A 15354-nucleotide genomic window follows, 5' to 3' on the forward strand; every position below is an offset into this window, starting at 1 on the left:
GAATCTAGAAGGCATAGTGTAAGGATTGGGGATTGGCTAGTTAAGACTCAAGTCCACTCCATATTTCTTTACACAAAGGATTGTAAATTTCTACCTCAGAAAGTTGTGAATGATCGTTCATTGATTATACTCAAGGCTGAAACCTATAGAGTTTTGAACACTGTGGCAATTAGTGGTTATGGGAATCAGGAAATTTAGTAGAGGTGCACAAGATCACGTTTAGGAAGGATAGAGGAAACAGGGGAAAGCTGTTCACCATTAGCACGTATTTCACGGACTAGTGGACGCAGATTTAAAATTCTGGATAAAGTGGGATGTGAGGGAGAATTTTTTTTTGCTCAAAGGGTTAGTTGGACCCAGAATTCTCTGGACATGGGGATAGTGGGAACAGAATTAATCAGTACCTTCAAAGGGCAATTGTATCAGAATCCGGTTTATGATCACTGACATGTGTCATGAATTTTGTTGTTTTGTAGCAGCAGTGCAGCGCAAGACATAAAAATTACTGTAAGTTACATAAATAAATAAATAGTGCAAAAGAGGAATAACGAAGTAGTGTTCGTGGGTTCATGGACCATTCAGAAGTCTGATGGCGGAATTGAAGAAGCTGTATAGGCACTTGAGAAGAAAAAATTGCATGGCTCTGGGAAAGAGCAGGGAATGTGACAGATGAAATGCTCCACAAGGAGCCAGAATAGACTTGATGGGCTGAACAGTCTCCTTCTCTGCATAACAATTCTATCATTCTATGTGGCTGAGTGGACTTGAGTCAGAATCAGGCCTTCCTCCACCATTATTTGGTCTCAAAGATCCATGACCTGATAACAGTGCTTCATCAATGACCTTACTTCAAGCGTAAGGTCAGAAGTAGGGATGTTCACTGATGATTTCATGGTAGTGTAGCGGTTAGCATAACGCTATTACAGCACCAGCGACCTGGGTTCAATTCCGGCCACTGTCTGTGAGGAGTTTGTATGTTCACCCTGTGTCTGCGTGGGTTTCCTTCAGGTGCTCCAGTTTCCTCCCACATTCCAAAGACGTACGGGTTAGGAAGTTGTGGGCATGCTATGTTGGCACAGGAAGTGTGGCGACACTTGCAGGCTGCCCCCAGAATACTCTATGCAAAAGATGCGTTTCACTGTGTTTTGATGTACATGTGACTAATAAAGATATCTTATCGTATTTTATCTTGCAATGTCCAGCACTATTCACGACTCCTCAGATAATGAACCAGTCCACATCCAAATGCAGCAAGTCCTGGACCAGTTCCAGACCTGGGTTTATAGGTAGCAAGTCATATTCACGCTACCCAAGTGCCAGGCAATGACAATATCCAACAAGAGAAAATCCAGCTATCACCCCCGACATTTAATGCCATTACCATCACTGAGTCCCCCACTACCAATATCCTGGGATTACCATTGACCAGGAACTGAAATGGAGTAGCCAGATACACAAGAGCAGGTCAGAAGCTAGGAATCCTATGGTGAGTAATTCACTTCCTAATTCCCTAAATCATGTCCACCATCTTTACAATTACGATAAGATGGACTCGACCTCACAATCTACCCTGTCATGGCCTTCACCTTACTGTCTGCCTGCACTGAACTTTCTCTGTAACTGTATCACTTTATTCTGCATTATTTTATTATGTTTCCCTTGTACTACCTCAATGCACTGATGTTTTTCACTGTACCTCGGTACATGTGACAATAATAAACCAATTTACCATCTACAAGGACCAAGTGTGATGGAATATGCTCCATTTGCCTGGATGAGTGCAGCTTCAAAAACACTCCAGAAGCTTAACACCATACAAGACATAGCAGCCCACTTGGTAGGCACCCTATCCACAACTATTCACTCATTCCACCACTGATGCACAGTGGCAGCAGTTTGTACCATCACAGAATGCACCTTCCAAACCCACAACCTCTACCAGCTTGAAAGTCAACGGCAGCAAAAGCATGGGAACACCATCACCTGGAAGTTGCCCTCCAAGCCACACACCATCCTGAATTGGAAATATTTCGCCGTTCCTTTACTGTTGCTGGGTCAAAATCCTGGAATTCCCTCCCTAATGGCATTGTTGGTACACCCACACCTCAAGGACTGTAGCAGTTCAAGAATGGCAGCTCATCACCACCATCTCAAGGGCTATTAAATGCTGGTTCAGCCTGCGAAGCCCACATCCTTTGAATGAATATATTAAAAAATAGCTTACTAATTAGTGTCTTAACTAATTCCTTATTTACCTCTAAAGTTTCAGCTGAGATGACAGATATTTTATTTTGTTTATGAATGAGTTGAAATCTAAGAGTTCACATTCATTGATGTATTAAACATGTAGATATTCTATAGCTGGTAAATCCTTTTTCAGGTTATCACGTTGGTGACGTCATTGCCTTCTACAAGTAAATCAGTTTTTTTTTTACACTTTATACGTAGCTTTGTTTATTTTGCACAGCTAACAACAATAAACTTCCTCTTTCCAAAAATTGATTAATTTGTAATATATTCATGCAATACAATTGATCGGACCTATCGGACATATGGAGCAAAATTTTTCAGTTCTTTTGGTTGTGGCACTAAATTCAGAGTTTTTCAGGGATTCTTTTATTATATTGAACCATTAAGTGCTGAAATTCTCAGTGAACCTAATAATTTAAAGCAAAAGATTTTGGCTATTAGTAGTGGTGATATGAACAAGTATTAACTGCCATCAACGTGAGTGGAATAGACAGGAAAAGTTTCAGTCGGTCTGCTAGATTGATACCTTGTAGGTTGGAAAGTTGGGGCTTGTTACTTTAAAGTAGGGTGTGTTTTGGGGAGATTCGATTCAGCTCTTTAAAATAATAAAATGAATGCATATAATTTGGCTCTAAAATATGACAACAAATTCTTATAATAATAGCTGCCTCATCAGTACAGCAGGTTAATAGGTTTTCGTGTCATCTGAAAAGCAACTGAATAGAATGAACAATGATCAGATCTATGTTCTTACCTCGCCAGAATGGGGACTGGGTGGCAAAGGATAAGGAGTAACTGCCATTTGATTAACAGCATCTTCATTCCTGCATTAAGGAAAATAATTATAATTGTTAAAAGAAATATTCTTAACATCTGTTGATTATCTCGACTAAGTTATGAAGTATTTGGATGAGCAGGTACAGTGCCTGATGTATCATTCTAATCGACTTTAGCATTTAATTGATATTAAATGAAGAATTGAATGGTTGATCACACTCAAAAACTTGAAGAAATGAGATTTAATATAAAATCTGGCTTATGTTAAAGATCTCCATTAATTTTTCTGGCACGTTCTGATATACCAATAATAAGATCCATTTTTAGGAGAAACTGACAGCACAAGTTTTAAGCTCCGGGGGGAGATAGCGGATTAGATTCATAATTGGCCTAGTGGTAGGAAGCAGAGGGTGATGGTTGAGGATTGTGTCTTGGACTGGAGGCCTGTGTCTAGTGGTGTGCCGCAGGGGTCGGCGCTGGGACCTTTGTCGTTTGTAATTTATATAAACGATTTGGGTGTAAAGGTACAAGGCATGGTTAGTAAGTTTGCAGATGATACTAAAATAGATGATGTTGTAGACAGCGTAGAGGGTTATGAAAAATTACAGGGGGATCTTGATCAGCTGGGTATGTGGGCTGAGGATTGGCAAATGGCTTTCAATCCTGATAAACGTGAGGTATTGATTTTGGGAGATCAAACCAGGGTAGGACATATAGCGTGAATGGTAGGGTCCTGGGGAATGCTATGGAAGAGGAACCTAAGAGTGCAAGTGCATAGTTCACTGAAAGCGGCATCACAGGTAGACAGGGTGGTGAAGAAGGCGTTCAGCATGCTGGCCTTCATTGGTCAGGCGTTGAGTTTGGAAGGTGGGAAGTTATCTTGTAGTTATATAAGATATTGGTGAGGCCACACTTGGAGTATTGTGTACAGTTTTGGTCACCCTGTTATGGGAAAGATGTTATTACACTAGAAAGAGTGAAGAAAGGTTTACCAGGATGTTGCCTGGACTTGGGGGCCTGAGTTACAAGGAGAGGTTATGTAAACTAGGACTTTATTCCCTGGAATGTAGGAGATTGAGGGGTGACTTGATTGAAGTATATAAGATCATGAGGGGCATAGACAGGGTGAAAGCACATAGTCTTTTTCCCAGGGAGGAGGTGCTAAAAACAAGAGGGCATAGGCTTAAGATCAGAGGCGGGAGACTTAAAAGGGACATCTGGGGCAACTTCTTCACGTGAAGGGTGGTGCATATTTGGAAAGAGCTGCCAGAAAGAGTGGTTGAGGCGGGCACATTAGCAACATTTAAAAGTCCTCCCTAACAGCATTGTGGGTACACCCACACCTCAAGGACCGCAGCACTTCAAGAATGGCAGCTCATCACCACCTTCTCAAGGGCTATTAAATGCTGGTTCAGCCTGCGAAGCCCATGTCCTTTGAATACTGAAATGATGAAATGTTTTCATCGGTTTCCTCTGACATTCTTGGACTACTGAAAATATGAATATTTTGGGCAATATGTTATTCCAGTAATTGGAAGTAAACAATGGCAGATTGGTATGTAATACAGCCTTCTCGATCATTCATTCAATAGATAACTTTCTTCTGTGTCCATGCCATAAAATGTCAGTCATCTTAAAAATTTTAAAACTTAAAATATGACATTGATTTTTCCAAATTCAGTACAGCATAGCTTCATATTGTGTAGATTTAATTCTTGGAAACTATTTTAATGAATAAAGTGTTTTAATACCCTTTGGCGTTAACAGTACCAAAAGTATTGTAAACTGAGTTAAGATTATCAGAGAGAAGAATTTAAAGAGTACATCAAGAGGTATTTGTGGTATTCCTGGGAAAGGATGGCCAACGGTTCTCCAAGCATGATGGTAACCTGCCCCTAAATCAGAGTTCAGTACATGAATATATTTAGCATAGGAAATAAAACACGTGGATAAGAAGCTCAAATAAAGTTATTAGATATTACATAAGAGCAACTGGACACTAGGGATTTTTTTTATGCAAAGCAGAGTCTTGGGAATTGATGACATTTAACTCTCAAGCCTTCTCAACATACTTGACCGTCACTTGGAGTCATAAGTCATCCAAGTAAAGATGTCAAGTTGAGTCACTTGTTCACCCATCAGTAACACTAAGTTTAATCCATCCCTTTCCAATGGGGCTTGGACCTTCCTGTGGAGGGGAAAGGGATGGGGTTTCCAATTAGCACTCCTCCTCTAGGCTTTATGGCACTTTTTTAAAAAGAAACCGAAAGCATAAATTTAAGCCAAAACTATAGAGTTGTGTGTATATTGAATCAGATCTTGCTGGCCCAGTCCCCCGACATGGAATCACCTCTGTGCCTCTGCTGACCTAGTTTGGGTGCAAAGGGCCAGTCCTCCTGACCCTCTGCCTCAAAGAGTCCACTAATGTGGCCTGGAGTTGACTGTTACATTGGCTACTGAAACATAACAACATCTTGATGGAAATTAAGAGCTAACAGGAAAGTTATTTCCTCTGCTGCGGAATCCATAACAATGGGAGAAACACTTTTTCTACACAAATGGTGATAGGTTTCAGGTTAATGGACATTTACCAGTGAGGAATATAGAGTTTTGTTCAGTAAGGATAAGGGATATGGGTTTGCAACCAAACGGAGTTAAAAAATGATCTGTCAGAATGTCAAATAACTGCAAGAATAATAGGGATGCAAGACTAACTTCCCTAATATTGGCTGGGACTGCCGTAGTGCTGATGGCTTGGATAGGGCAAAATTTGTTTCATGTGTCTTGGAAAGTTTTCTCAATCGTTATGTCGATGGCCCTACAAGAGAAGGGGTTATGCTTGATCTCCTGTTGGGAAATGAGAAGGGGCAAGTGACTGAGACGTCAGTAGGGGAGCAGTTTGGGACCTGTGACCATAATTCTATTAGTTTTAGCATAGTTATGGAAAAGGATCGGACTGATCCACAAGTTAAAGTCCTACATTGGGGATAATTTTGACGGCATTAGACAGGACTTGCAATGGTTGATTTAGAGAGTTATTTTTGCAAGTGAAGAGACTTCTGGAAAGTGGGAGGCTTTTAAAAGTGGGATAGGTAGAGTTAAGGGCCAGTATATACCTGTTAGCACAATACGGTAGTGTAGCGGTTAGCGTAACGCTATTATAGCGCCAACGACCTGGGTTCAATTCTGTCTGTAAGGAGTTTGTACATTTTCCCCATGTGTCTGCGTGGGTTTCCTCCGGGTGTTCCTGTTTCCTCCAACATTCTGAAGGCATACAGGTTAGGAGCTGTGGACATGCTATGTTGGCACCGGAAGAGTGGCGACACTTGTGGGCTGCCCCCAGCACATTCTCAGTAACGCAAAAAGGCACATTTCACTGTGTGTTTCGATGTACATGTGACTAATAAATAAATATCTTATCTTTAGAGTGAAGGGCAAGGTTGGCAGGATTAGGGAACCCTGGTTCACAAGGCATATTGAGGCTCTTGTCAGGAAACAGAGGAGGCATATGTCACTTACAGGCAGCATAGATAAAGCAAATCCTTAGAGGAGTACAAGGGATATAGGAGTACATTTAAGAAGGAAATTAGGAGGACAAAAAGAGGACGAGACAGCTTTAACAGATAGAGTAAAGGAGAATCCTGAGATTCTATATTAAGACCAAATGGATAATGAGGGAAAGAATAGGGCCCCTTAAGGATCAATGTGGTTGTCTGTGTGTGACGCCACTGGAGATGGGCGAGGTCTTAAATTAATATGCCTCATTTGTATTTACTGTGGAGAAGGTTATGGAAGCTAGGAAATTCAAGGAAGAGAACTGTGATGCCTTGAAACATAGCCACATTATAAAAGAGGAGGTGCTGGCAGTCTTAAAGCATATAAAGGTGGTTAAATCCCAGAGGCCTGATCAAATATACCCTTGGACACTGTGGGAAGCTAGGGAAGAAGTTGCTGGGCCCCTGGCAGAGATATCTGCATCATTGTTAGCCATAGTGAGGTACTGGAGCATGGCTTATGTTGTGCCTATATTTAAGAAGGGCTACAAAGACAAGCCAGGGAACTACAGGCCGATGAGTCTAACACCAGTTGTGGGAAAGTTACTAGAGGGGATTCTGAGGGACAGGATCTACCTGCATTTAAAAAGGCAAGAACTGATTAGGATAGTCAGCATGGCTTTGTGCATGGGAAATGGTGTCTCAGGAATTTGACTGAGCTTTTTGAAGAGGTGATCAAGAGGACTGACAAGGGCAGGGTGGCAGACGTCATCTACAAGGATTTTAGCAAGGCCTTTGACCAGGTTCCGCATGGTAGGCTGGTCTGGGAAGTTAGATCACCTGGGATCCAGGGTGAGCTAGCCAACTGGATACAAAATTGGCTTAATGGAAAGAGTCAGAGGGTGGTAGTGAAGTATTGTCTTTCAGACTGGAGGCCGGTCACCAGTGATATGTCACAGGGACTGTTGCTGGGTCCACAGTTATTCATCATCTATATTAACAATTTGGATGAGAATGTAGTTGGCATGGTTAGTAAATTTGTGGATGACAGCAAAATTAACAGCATTACAACAGGATCTAGAACAACTAGGAATTTTGCCCAAAGAATGGCAGATGGAATTTAACTCAGACAAGTATGATGTGTTGCATTTTGGGAAGTTAAACCAGGGCGGGACTTAGATAGTAAATGGCAGGACTCTAGAGAATGTTGTAGAACAGAGAGACCCAGGAGTACAAGTACATAGTTCCTTGAAAGCGGTGGCATCAGTAGGCAAGGTGACGAAGGTGTTGGCATGCTTGTCTTCATTGGTCAGGACACTGAGTACAAGAGTTGGCATGTCAGGTTATAACTGCACAAGATGATGGTGAGACCATAGTTGGAGTATTGTGTGCAGCTCTAGTCACCAAGCTATAAGAAGAATGTCATTCTGTTGGAAAGTGTGCAGGAAAGATTCACAAGGATGTCACCGGGACTAGAGGGATTGAATTATAAGGAGACAGGATAGGCTGGGGCTTTATTCCCTGGAGCGTAGGAGGGGTGACCTTATAGAGGTATATAAAATCATGAGGGGCATAGATAGGATGAATGGTCACAGTCCTTTTCCCCCAGTGCTGGGGAGACTAAAACTAAAGGGCACAGATTGAAGTTGAGAGGGGAAAAATTTAAAGGGGACTTGAGGGCAACTTTTTCACAAAGAGGCTGGTGGGTATGTGGAAGAAGTGGGTGTAATTACAACATCTAAAAGACATTTGGACAGGTACATGGATGGGAAAGGTTTAGAGGAATATGGACCAAATTCAGGCAAATGGGACTAGCTCAGTTAGGCAACTTGGTTGGCATGGACGAGTTGGGCCAAAGGGCAAAGCTTGTAACTCTATGGCTCTAACAAGTTCAAAAAGCAAAGGTCTAACCCTCTTTTTAATATTCTTGTGTACCTAGAGACATTTACTCATTTAATTGTTGTTAGGCAGCAGCCTCCAATGGGTAACTTTAATCAGATAGGCCGATTTCAGGTTTTGATGCATATCAGAGATTGATCTGAGCATATTCATGATGTGAGCTTTTCAATAAATAGTATCTGGCAATTGAGGGTGGGAGATAAAAAGGTAGTAAGAAAACTAACTTATTCAAAATGTAAAATATGATATATTGGGTGATTAAAAAACAAAGTTATTTGCTAAGAAGTAACAACAGGGAAGTTGGTAAAAATAGTGACAACAAAGAAGGAAATGGTCTGCTGCTGTTGACAATTTAAATTAGAACTGCTGGGATTCAGCTTTTTGAATGAAATAAAATCTCCATGTATACACAGTAAAATGTGGAAGTCTAGGATTTACTGCTTGATTTGGAAGTTCTGCTGAGTCCAGCAGCAGAAACAAGTCTTACTGAGACCTTTTGGGATCCTGTGCCATGTTTGAGGCTGCACTGATGTCAGAGAGACAGTCGGGGCAAGGATCAGGAGGCAATGTGGAAAATAAGTAATTTCTTCAAAATGACTTCATTTTAATAATTTTTATTAATTTATAAGTGATCCCAGATGCTTTATAGTTAAACTTATTTTTTAAAATAATTTTTAGTTATAATGAATTCCTTCAATTTTAATGTTTTGTTTACATCTTTGAATGCCAGAAGCATTTCAAAATACCAAAATCAATATTAAAATATTAATAATAAAATGATTAAAAGCCCTAGCCCCAGCTTTGCCAACGATCAAAGGCTGTTGGGGCTTTGGTTCCTTGTGCCTGGCCAGATCACACTAGTGGGCTCTTGTATGCAGTTTTCTAGTCTGGCAACAATACTGATTCTCAGTCTAGGATTAATACTGTAATAGTAAAGCTATTTCTGATGGTTCAATGTGGCAGGGCATTAGCTGAAGTTGATATCGAGAATTACTGAATGGGACCAGATTTTATGAATCGATCAGATGTCAAGGGGATAAAGCATTAAATAATTGATTAGCAGCCTGTTTTAATCATTATATATGCTTATATTTGTAGTTGCTCTGTTAAATCTTTGGGAAAACCAATGGAAGCAAGTTTTATATAACTACAAGAACAATGATTTGTGGTGCCTTTAACATAGCCAACATTAATACTCCTATCAATAGTTTTGCTATCAAATAATTTGTTCAATGTATAGTTTCCAGACAGTCCCAGATAATAAGTTGCAACGATGTTGTTAATCAAAAATCAATATTACTTTAATCAGTTTTGTTTTAGTTAAAGAGAGAAATGCAACTACCTTATCAAAACTATCTTGACATTTATTGGAGCATTCTTTATTATTGCTGATGCATTTTGATGGCTTCTCCCATAAAGTATCTGGCTGTTGATCTGAAAAATCAAGCATACAATGAACTATAATTATGAACAATACTTCGCAAGTTGCAAAAATAATTAGGAGACAAAGGAACTTCGAAAGGTTTCTATTTATAGCATTTCAAAACTTAGGGCATCAGAAACCCACTGGACAAAGGTGCTTTGAAATTCAATCATTGTTTTCAGCAATAAATGAGGGAAAATAATTTCTCCACCCCCCTGCCCCCACCCATCTCTCTCTCACAGTGAATCAATGGAACAAGTATTTCTGGAGCGTTTTGTGCCTATTCACAAATTCAGCCAGGCAATTCTGGGCACAAGTCATCCTTGTGCCACTGACAAAATTGCTACATTAATGTGCATGGGGTAATCTTATTCCCCAAGCACTGGTCATCTTAGAGCTTTCCATGGAATTTGAATGATGTCGTTCTGGGAATGGCTATGCTGGATTGAGACCCCGACCAGGCAAATCCTATTCTTAACTTTAATTGTTCTGGCATCCCTCTCTGATGCTGCCTTGACCTTTTCTACATTCTCCCTAAAGTCACTCCTGAACCTATGAGGCCTAGGCCCCATGCCCACAACGTTCTCAAGGCCCAGGCCCTGATCCTCTGAACCCAAGACCACTCACCTTCATGATATCCTACTGGAAGAATCAATTTCCCACATCAAATTTCACAAATTATCTCTACCCTTCCCAGTGACTGAAGCAGCGATTTATATCATCTTTCATTTTAGAATAATGTATTCACTGCTCACAATCCTCTACTTCGGGGAGACCAAATCTTCTTTAAATGCTGTCCCTTGGAGTCACAGGTGACTTGCATCTGCTCCAGTTTTGCAAGGACTTAAGACTGGAGAGCTCATTCATTGCAATGGGGCTTATCGGTTAGGAGAATGACAACATTTGGTTTTAAAACAATATTTTATTTTCCTTTATTATTTGTTAAAATGTTATTATCTAGTTAACTTCATTTTGATATCTTTTTATTTACTACAATTTTAGTAACTTTTAATAGCTCTGAATATCAGACATTAAAAATAACATTAAAAAATTCTGACAGGCTTTCACAGAAGGTGAAGTTTGGTCTTTCCTAGTTTTTTCCCAGTGAAAGTTTATCGAGGTTTTCTGGGGAGAGGCCTCAACAGTGCTCCACACAAGGCCTGCTTGTCACTGAGACTTCAGCAGACTTTTCCTGGTGTGGAAGGTCAATAAGATTGGTGCTTTGCATTCAAGCCAGATACATGCAGGCAGGTGGGAAATACAAACTGTGAGCCAGATTCAGCACAACTTCAATATCTTATTCATGTAACAGCAAATTATGGAACAGAATAAACATAAAGCAAATAAGTCTCTCATTATTTGCAAGTTTGTAATGATTTTCAACTTATTTGTATTTGCTATTTCAAAAAAAGGTCAATAAGGTAAGACAATTGCCATTAACTAATAAACAAATGGTAGCCAAACACTTGATTGTTCTCAGATGCCAAATCTCACGAGGGCCAATGAAGGTAGTCGGGTCAGCAAAATCCATATCCAATTACTACACCACCATTATATGAGAACTGTTACACTGGGAACACATTTCATTGTAATGACTGTTTAGTAAGTCATTAATCTTGTTGAACAGTAAAAATTTATATTTACTCAGAGAGCAGACTACATATCAAAAGTGCATGTACTGTCAACTGTTCTTAAAATTAATCTTTAAATTAATGTCCAAATTTTGGATGAGCCTAACAAACAATAAATAGATTTAAATGGCTGAATGGAGAGCAGGATATTAAATCTTAATCTTAAGAACAATATTCGGGTGTCAAGAAATCTAGGTTCAACTATAATAGATAGAGGTGTTGTTTCACATAATTGGTTTATAGATCGCACCAAAACTATATTCTCAGACTAGTCCCCAGCGAATGTCAGTATCAATCAGTCATGATTTAGCTTTAATGTAGTCAATGATCAGATATTTATAATTTGAATGGGCCTAAGGTGATATTTCCAACTTAGTAGTTGCTGAATAGATTCTCTTCTCTACTTGGCTATTACCGAGATAGAAATGTTATGACCTTTCATCAACAGTATGTAATGAGTATCACAAGATTTGAACCCTCATAGGGATCAATGTTAATCTTCTTTGTGACCAATTTACAAAGGCATGATTGTCTATTCCTTCAAGCAGGCACAGGGGCATGAATGTAAAGGTGATGCTGGGTGCACAGCTTCAGTCTGAATAAATTCTTCAAACAATTTTTTTCCACTTTTGTTCAAACAGCTATTAGTCAGGATCAAATATTAATTATAACTATTTAAGTTATACAAGTTATGAGAAGGTCTTCAGCCTGAAACATTAACTGTTTCTCCCTCCATAGATGCTGTCTGACCAAGATTTACAGTTTTTGGTATTGGTATTTCCAAGATTTACAGTTTTTATTTTAGATTTCCAGGATTGTCAGTAATTCTTATTGATACTTAAAGTCAATTTCCTACAAGTGGACACCTGAACTTGAAGAGATCAAGAAGGAACAATCAAAGAAAAATAAAGCAAAAAGCTTTACTTTCATGCCCTCAATAAAAGTAATAGGTAAACGTATCTACTAAATGTTGAAAGGGATGCACACGGTCCACATTATCTAAGTTAATAACTTACTTCCAAAAGTTCATCTCCAATCTTTATTCTCCCATCTTTCCCTGCGGCACCTTCAGGATTGATGCCAACTACAAAGATGCTCATACGGGACCTGTCCTTGTTGCCAGCAAGACTGAGACCCAGACCATTCTTGTCTTTTTCAAGCTCAATGATATGTAGATCTCCTGGCAGGTCTCCATATTTTTGCCTGATTTTTTCTATAGCAAAAAAAAATGTACAAATAAATTAAGGTATAAACAATATTTTGTTTCAGCATGAGTAAAAATATAGGAGTGATGAGAAAAATGAGGCATGCTGTCAAGAAATGGATGAGACCACTGAACACAGCTAAGGTTATAGGGCAAGAAACATCCAAACAATGGTGCTGAAGGCTTGTGCTCCAGAATTAACACTGTTTTTATGAAAGATATCCAATCCCATTACAACACTGGTGTCCTCATTGCAGTGTATATAATTGCACAGTTGTGCCCTATCCACAAAGAGCAAGAAAAAATCATGCCCCTTCAGCCAACTTCAGTTATCAGAAAAGTAACGGGAAGTGTTACAGAAGTGCTACCAAATGGCACTTACTCACCAATAACTTGCTCACCAACATTTAGTTTGGGTTTTCTAGGACTATCTGGCTTCAAACCTTATCATACCCTTAGTCCAAACATAGAAATAAAAAGAGCTAAACTTCAGAGATGAAATGAGAATAACTGCTACTGACATCATGGCAGCATTTGGCTGATTGTTGAATCAAGAAGTCCTGGTAAGACAATGAATGTCAAGGAAAAACCTCTCGATTGACTGGAGTCAGACCTTGCACAAAGGAAAATTGTTGTGGTTGTTGCCTATCAATTGTCTCAGCCCCAGTCTTTGCTATAGCAGTTATTCAAAGCTGTGTCCCAGATCTAATTAGCTTCAGCTGTTTCCTTAGTGACTTTCCTTCTAACAATTCAAAATTGGGTACGTTCACTGATGATTAGATAATGTTCAGTACCGATTTCCGCTCCACAGAAAATGAAGTAGCTTGTATCTGCATGCAACAAGTCAAGATGATATTTGGCATGACTGTTAGATGATAAGTAGCATTTCGGTCACACAAGTGAAAGACAATGACCATCTCTCACTAAAGGGATCCTAACCATCTACCTGACATTGAAGGGCATTCCAATCACCAAGCCACAGACAAGCATAATCCAGAGAGTCACTATTGACCAGATACTCAGCAGACGTATAAAAACTGTGGCTACAAGAGCAGGTATCCTGTAGTGAGTGATTCATCTCCTGAATCTACAAAGTCTTCCCACCTTTTGATTTCTGTTATCCAAAATATAACTGGACAACATTAAGAACATAAAAACATAAGAAATAGGAGCAGGAGTAGGCCATCTGTCGAGCCTGCTCTGCCATTCAATAAGGTGATGGCTGATTTGGCCATGGACTCAGATCCACCTACCTGCCTTTTCCCCATAACCCTTAATTCCCCTACTATTGTGTTTTATCTTTACCATATTTTCTTTGTTTTACTAGCATTACCTTTCTTTTTGTTCTGTACATAATAAGGTCCCAAATCTTTTTCATTTTCTTAATGTTGTGACCTTAAGGGTCTTAAAAGACAAGATTGAACAATTTCTCAATGTGGTAGCTATTCACCAGTGTAAACATTCAAGTATCATTTTAACACATATTTCTGTTAGACTAATTCAGCTCAATAAGCACTAATTGAACTCTGGAAAATTAAGTCCTGTGGAAAATTGAGAGGCATAATTGAGCTTTGAATGAAATGCAATCAAGGAATAAACTGCATGCTGTACTGTGCAGTAGTCTGTATCTATAGTTTCTACTTAAAGCCAGATCATGAATTCTCTATTACACCTCTGCTTTGTTCATGTATCCCTTAAGAACTGGTATTCATCGATAGCTTGGATCGTCAGTTGGTGATATTATTTATTAACATCATCAATTTGTTGATGGATTCTCACTAACAGAATATTAAAGTTGAAAATATCTAGGCAAGTTCAGGATTATTACTAAACAACAATAAAAGATGTTCCTGCAATATTCTGCATTCAGCAAAATTCATTAAATGAATTGATACATCAGATGTGAAAAAGCAATGTGCCAAATCTAAATATTTGTCATGGTCAATCTGGTTAGAAGATCTCATCATTATGCTTGTACGGCAACTAAAGGAAACCTATGTATTCAACAAAGATCAATGATTTCAAGCAATGAGTCACCGAAGCTTTGAAAGATTAGATAGCATCTACAGTAATGGAAGAACAGCACTTCCATTTCGGCATGTTGCAGCTTTCAGGACTTGATAACAAATTCAACAACTTCAAATAACTAGCCTTTTCTGTTTGTGTCAGAACTCACCAGTTCTGATGCAAGGTCATCCACCTGTATCATTAACCCAGTTTTTACTCTCCACAGATGATACTTGATTTGTTGAGTATTTCAAGTCTCTTGAATTTACAGCAACTGCTGTGTTCTGCATCACATGATTGCAGCACTTTTTTCCCCTCTTTACTACCCTCATTCATTTCCTCGATTTACACTCCTTCAGTCAGATCAGATGTGGTTAACAAGCACTCATTACCCTCTCTTAGATGGCATTAACAGTATTTGTGCCACCTGGATAAGTGCAGATGTTCCCTTTGTTCCCTCCATCCAGCCCCCAGCAACCCCACCCACCACTCTATCCTCTCTGCAATTTAAAACACACTTGTTTTCCTATTTTTTCAGTTTTAAGGAAAGACCATTGTCCTGTTTCTCCCAAATGCTACCTGACCAGCTAAATATCTCCAGCATTTCTGTTTTCATTTCGGATTGCAAGCACCTGCAGTTTTTTTTTTGCTTTTTAATCTACAGTACTG

General features: G+C 39.4%; 1 protein-coding gene across 7 annotated transcripts in view; it reads right to left on the reverse strand.

The window, feature by feature from the left end:
* The window catches only part of patj (PATJ crumbs cell polarity complex component), a 226077-nt gene that overhangs the window by 65616 nt on the left and 145107 nt on the right, over positions 1 to 15354 (reverse strand). For all 7 annotated transcript variants that reach the window (XM_052011643.1, XM_052011644.1, XM_052011648.1 and 4 more), the window contains 3 exons: positions 12491 to 12687; positions 9763 to 9854; positions 3005 to 3074 (listed from right to left, as the gene is read on the reverse strand). In XM_052011643.1, the coding sequence (XP_051867603.1) occupies positions 3005 to 3074; positions 9763 to 9854; positions 12491 to 12687 (359 nt within the window). The remainder of the gene's footprint in view (positions 1 to 3004; positions 3075 to 9762; positions 9855 to 12490; positions 12688 to 15354) is intronic.

Source organism: Pristis pectinata, chromosome 3, assembly GCF_009764475.1.
Source record: "Pristis pectinata isolate sPriPec2 chromosome 3, sPriPec2.1.pri, whole genome shotgun sequence".
NCBI classification, from domain to species: Eukaryota; Metazoa; Chordata; class Chondrichthyes; order Rhinopristiformes; family Pristidae; genus Pristis; species Pristis pectinata.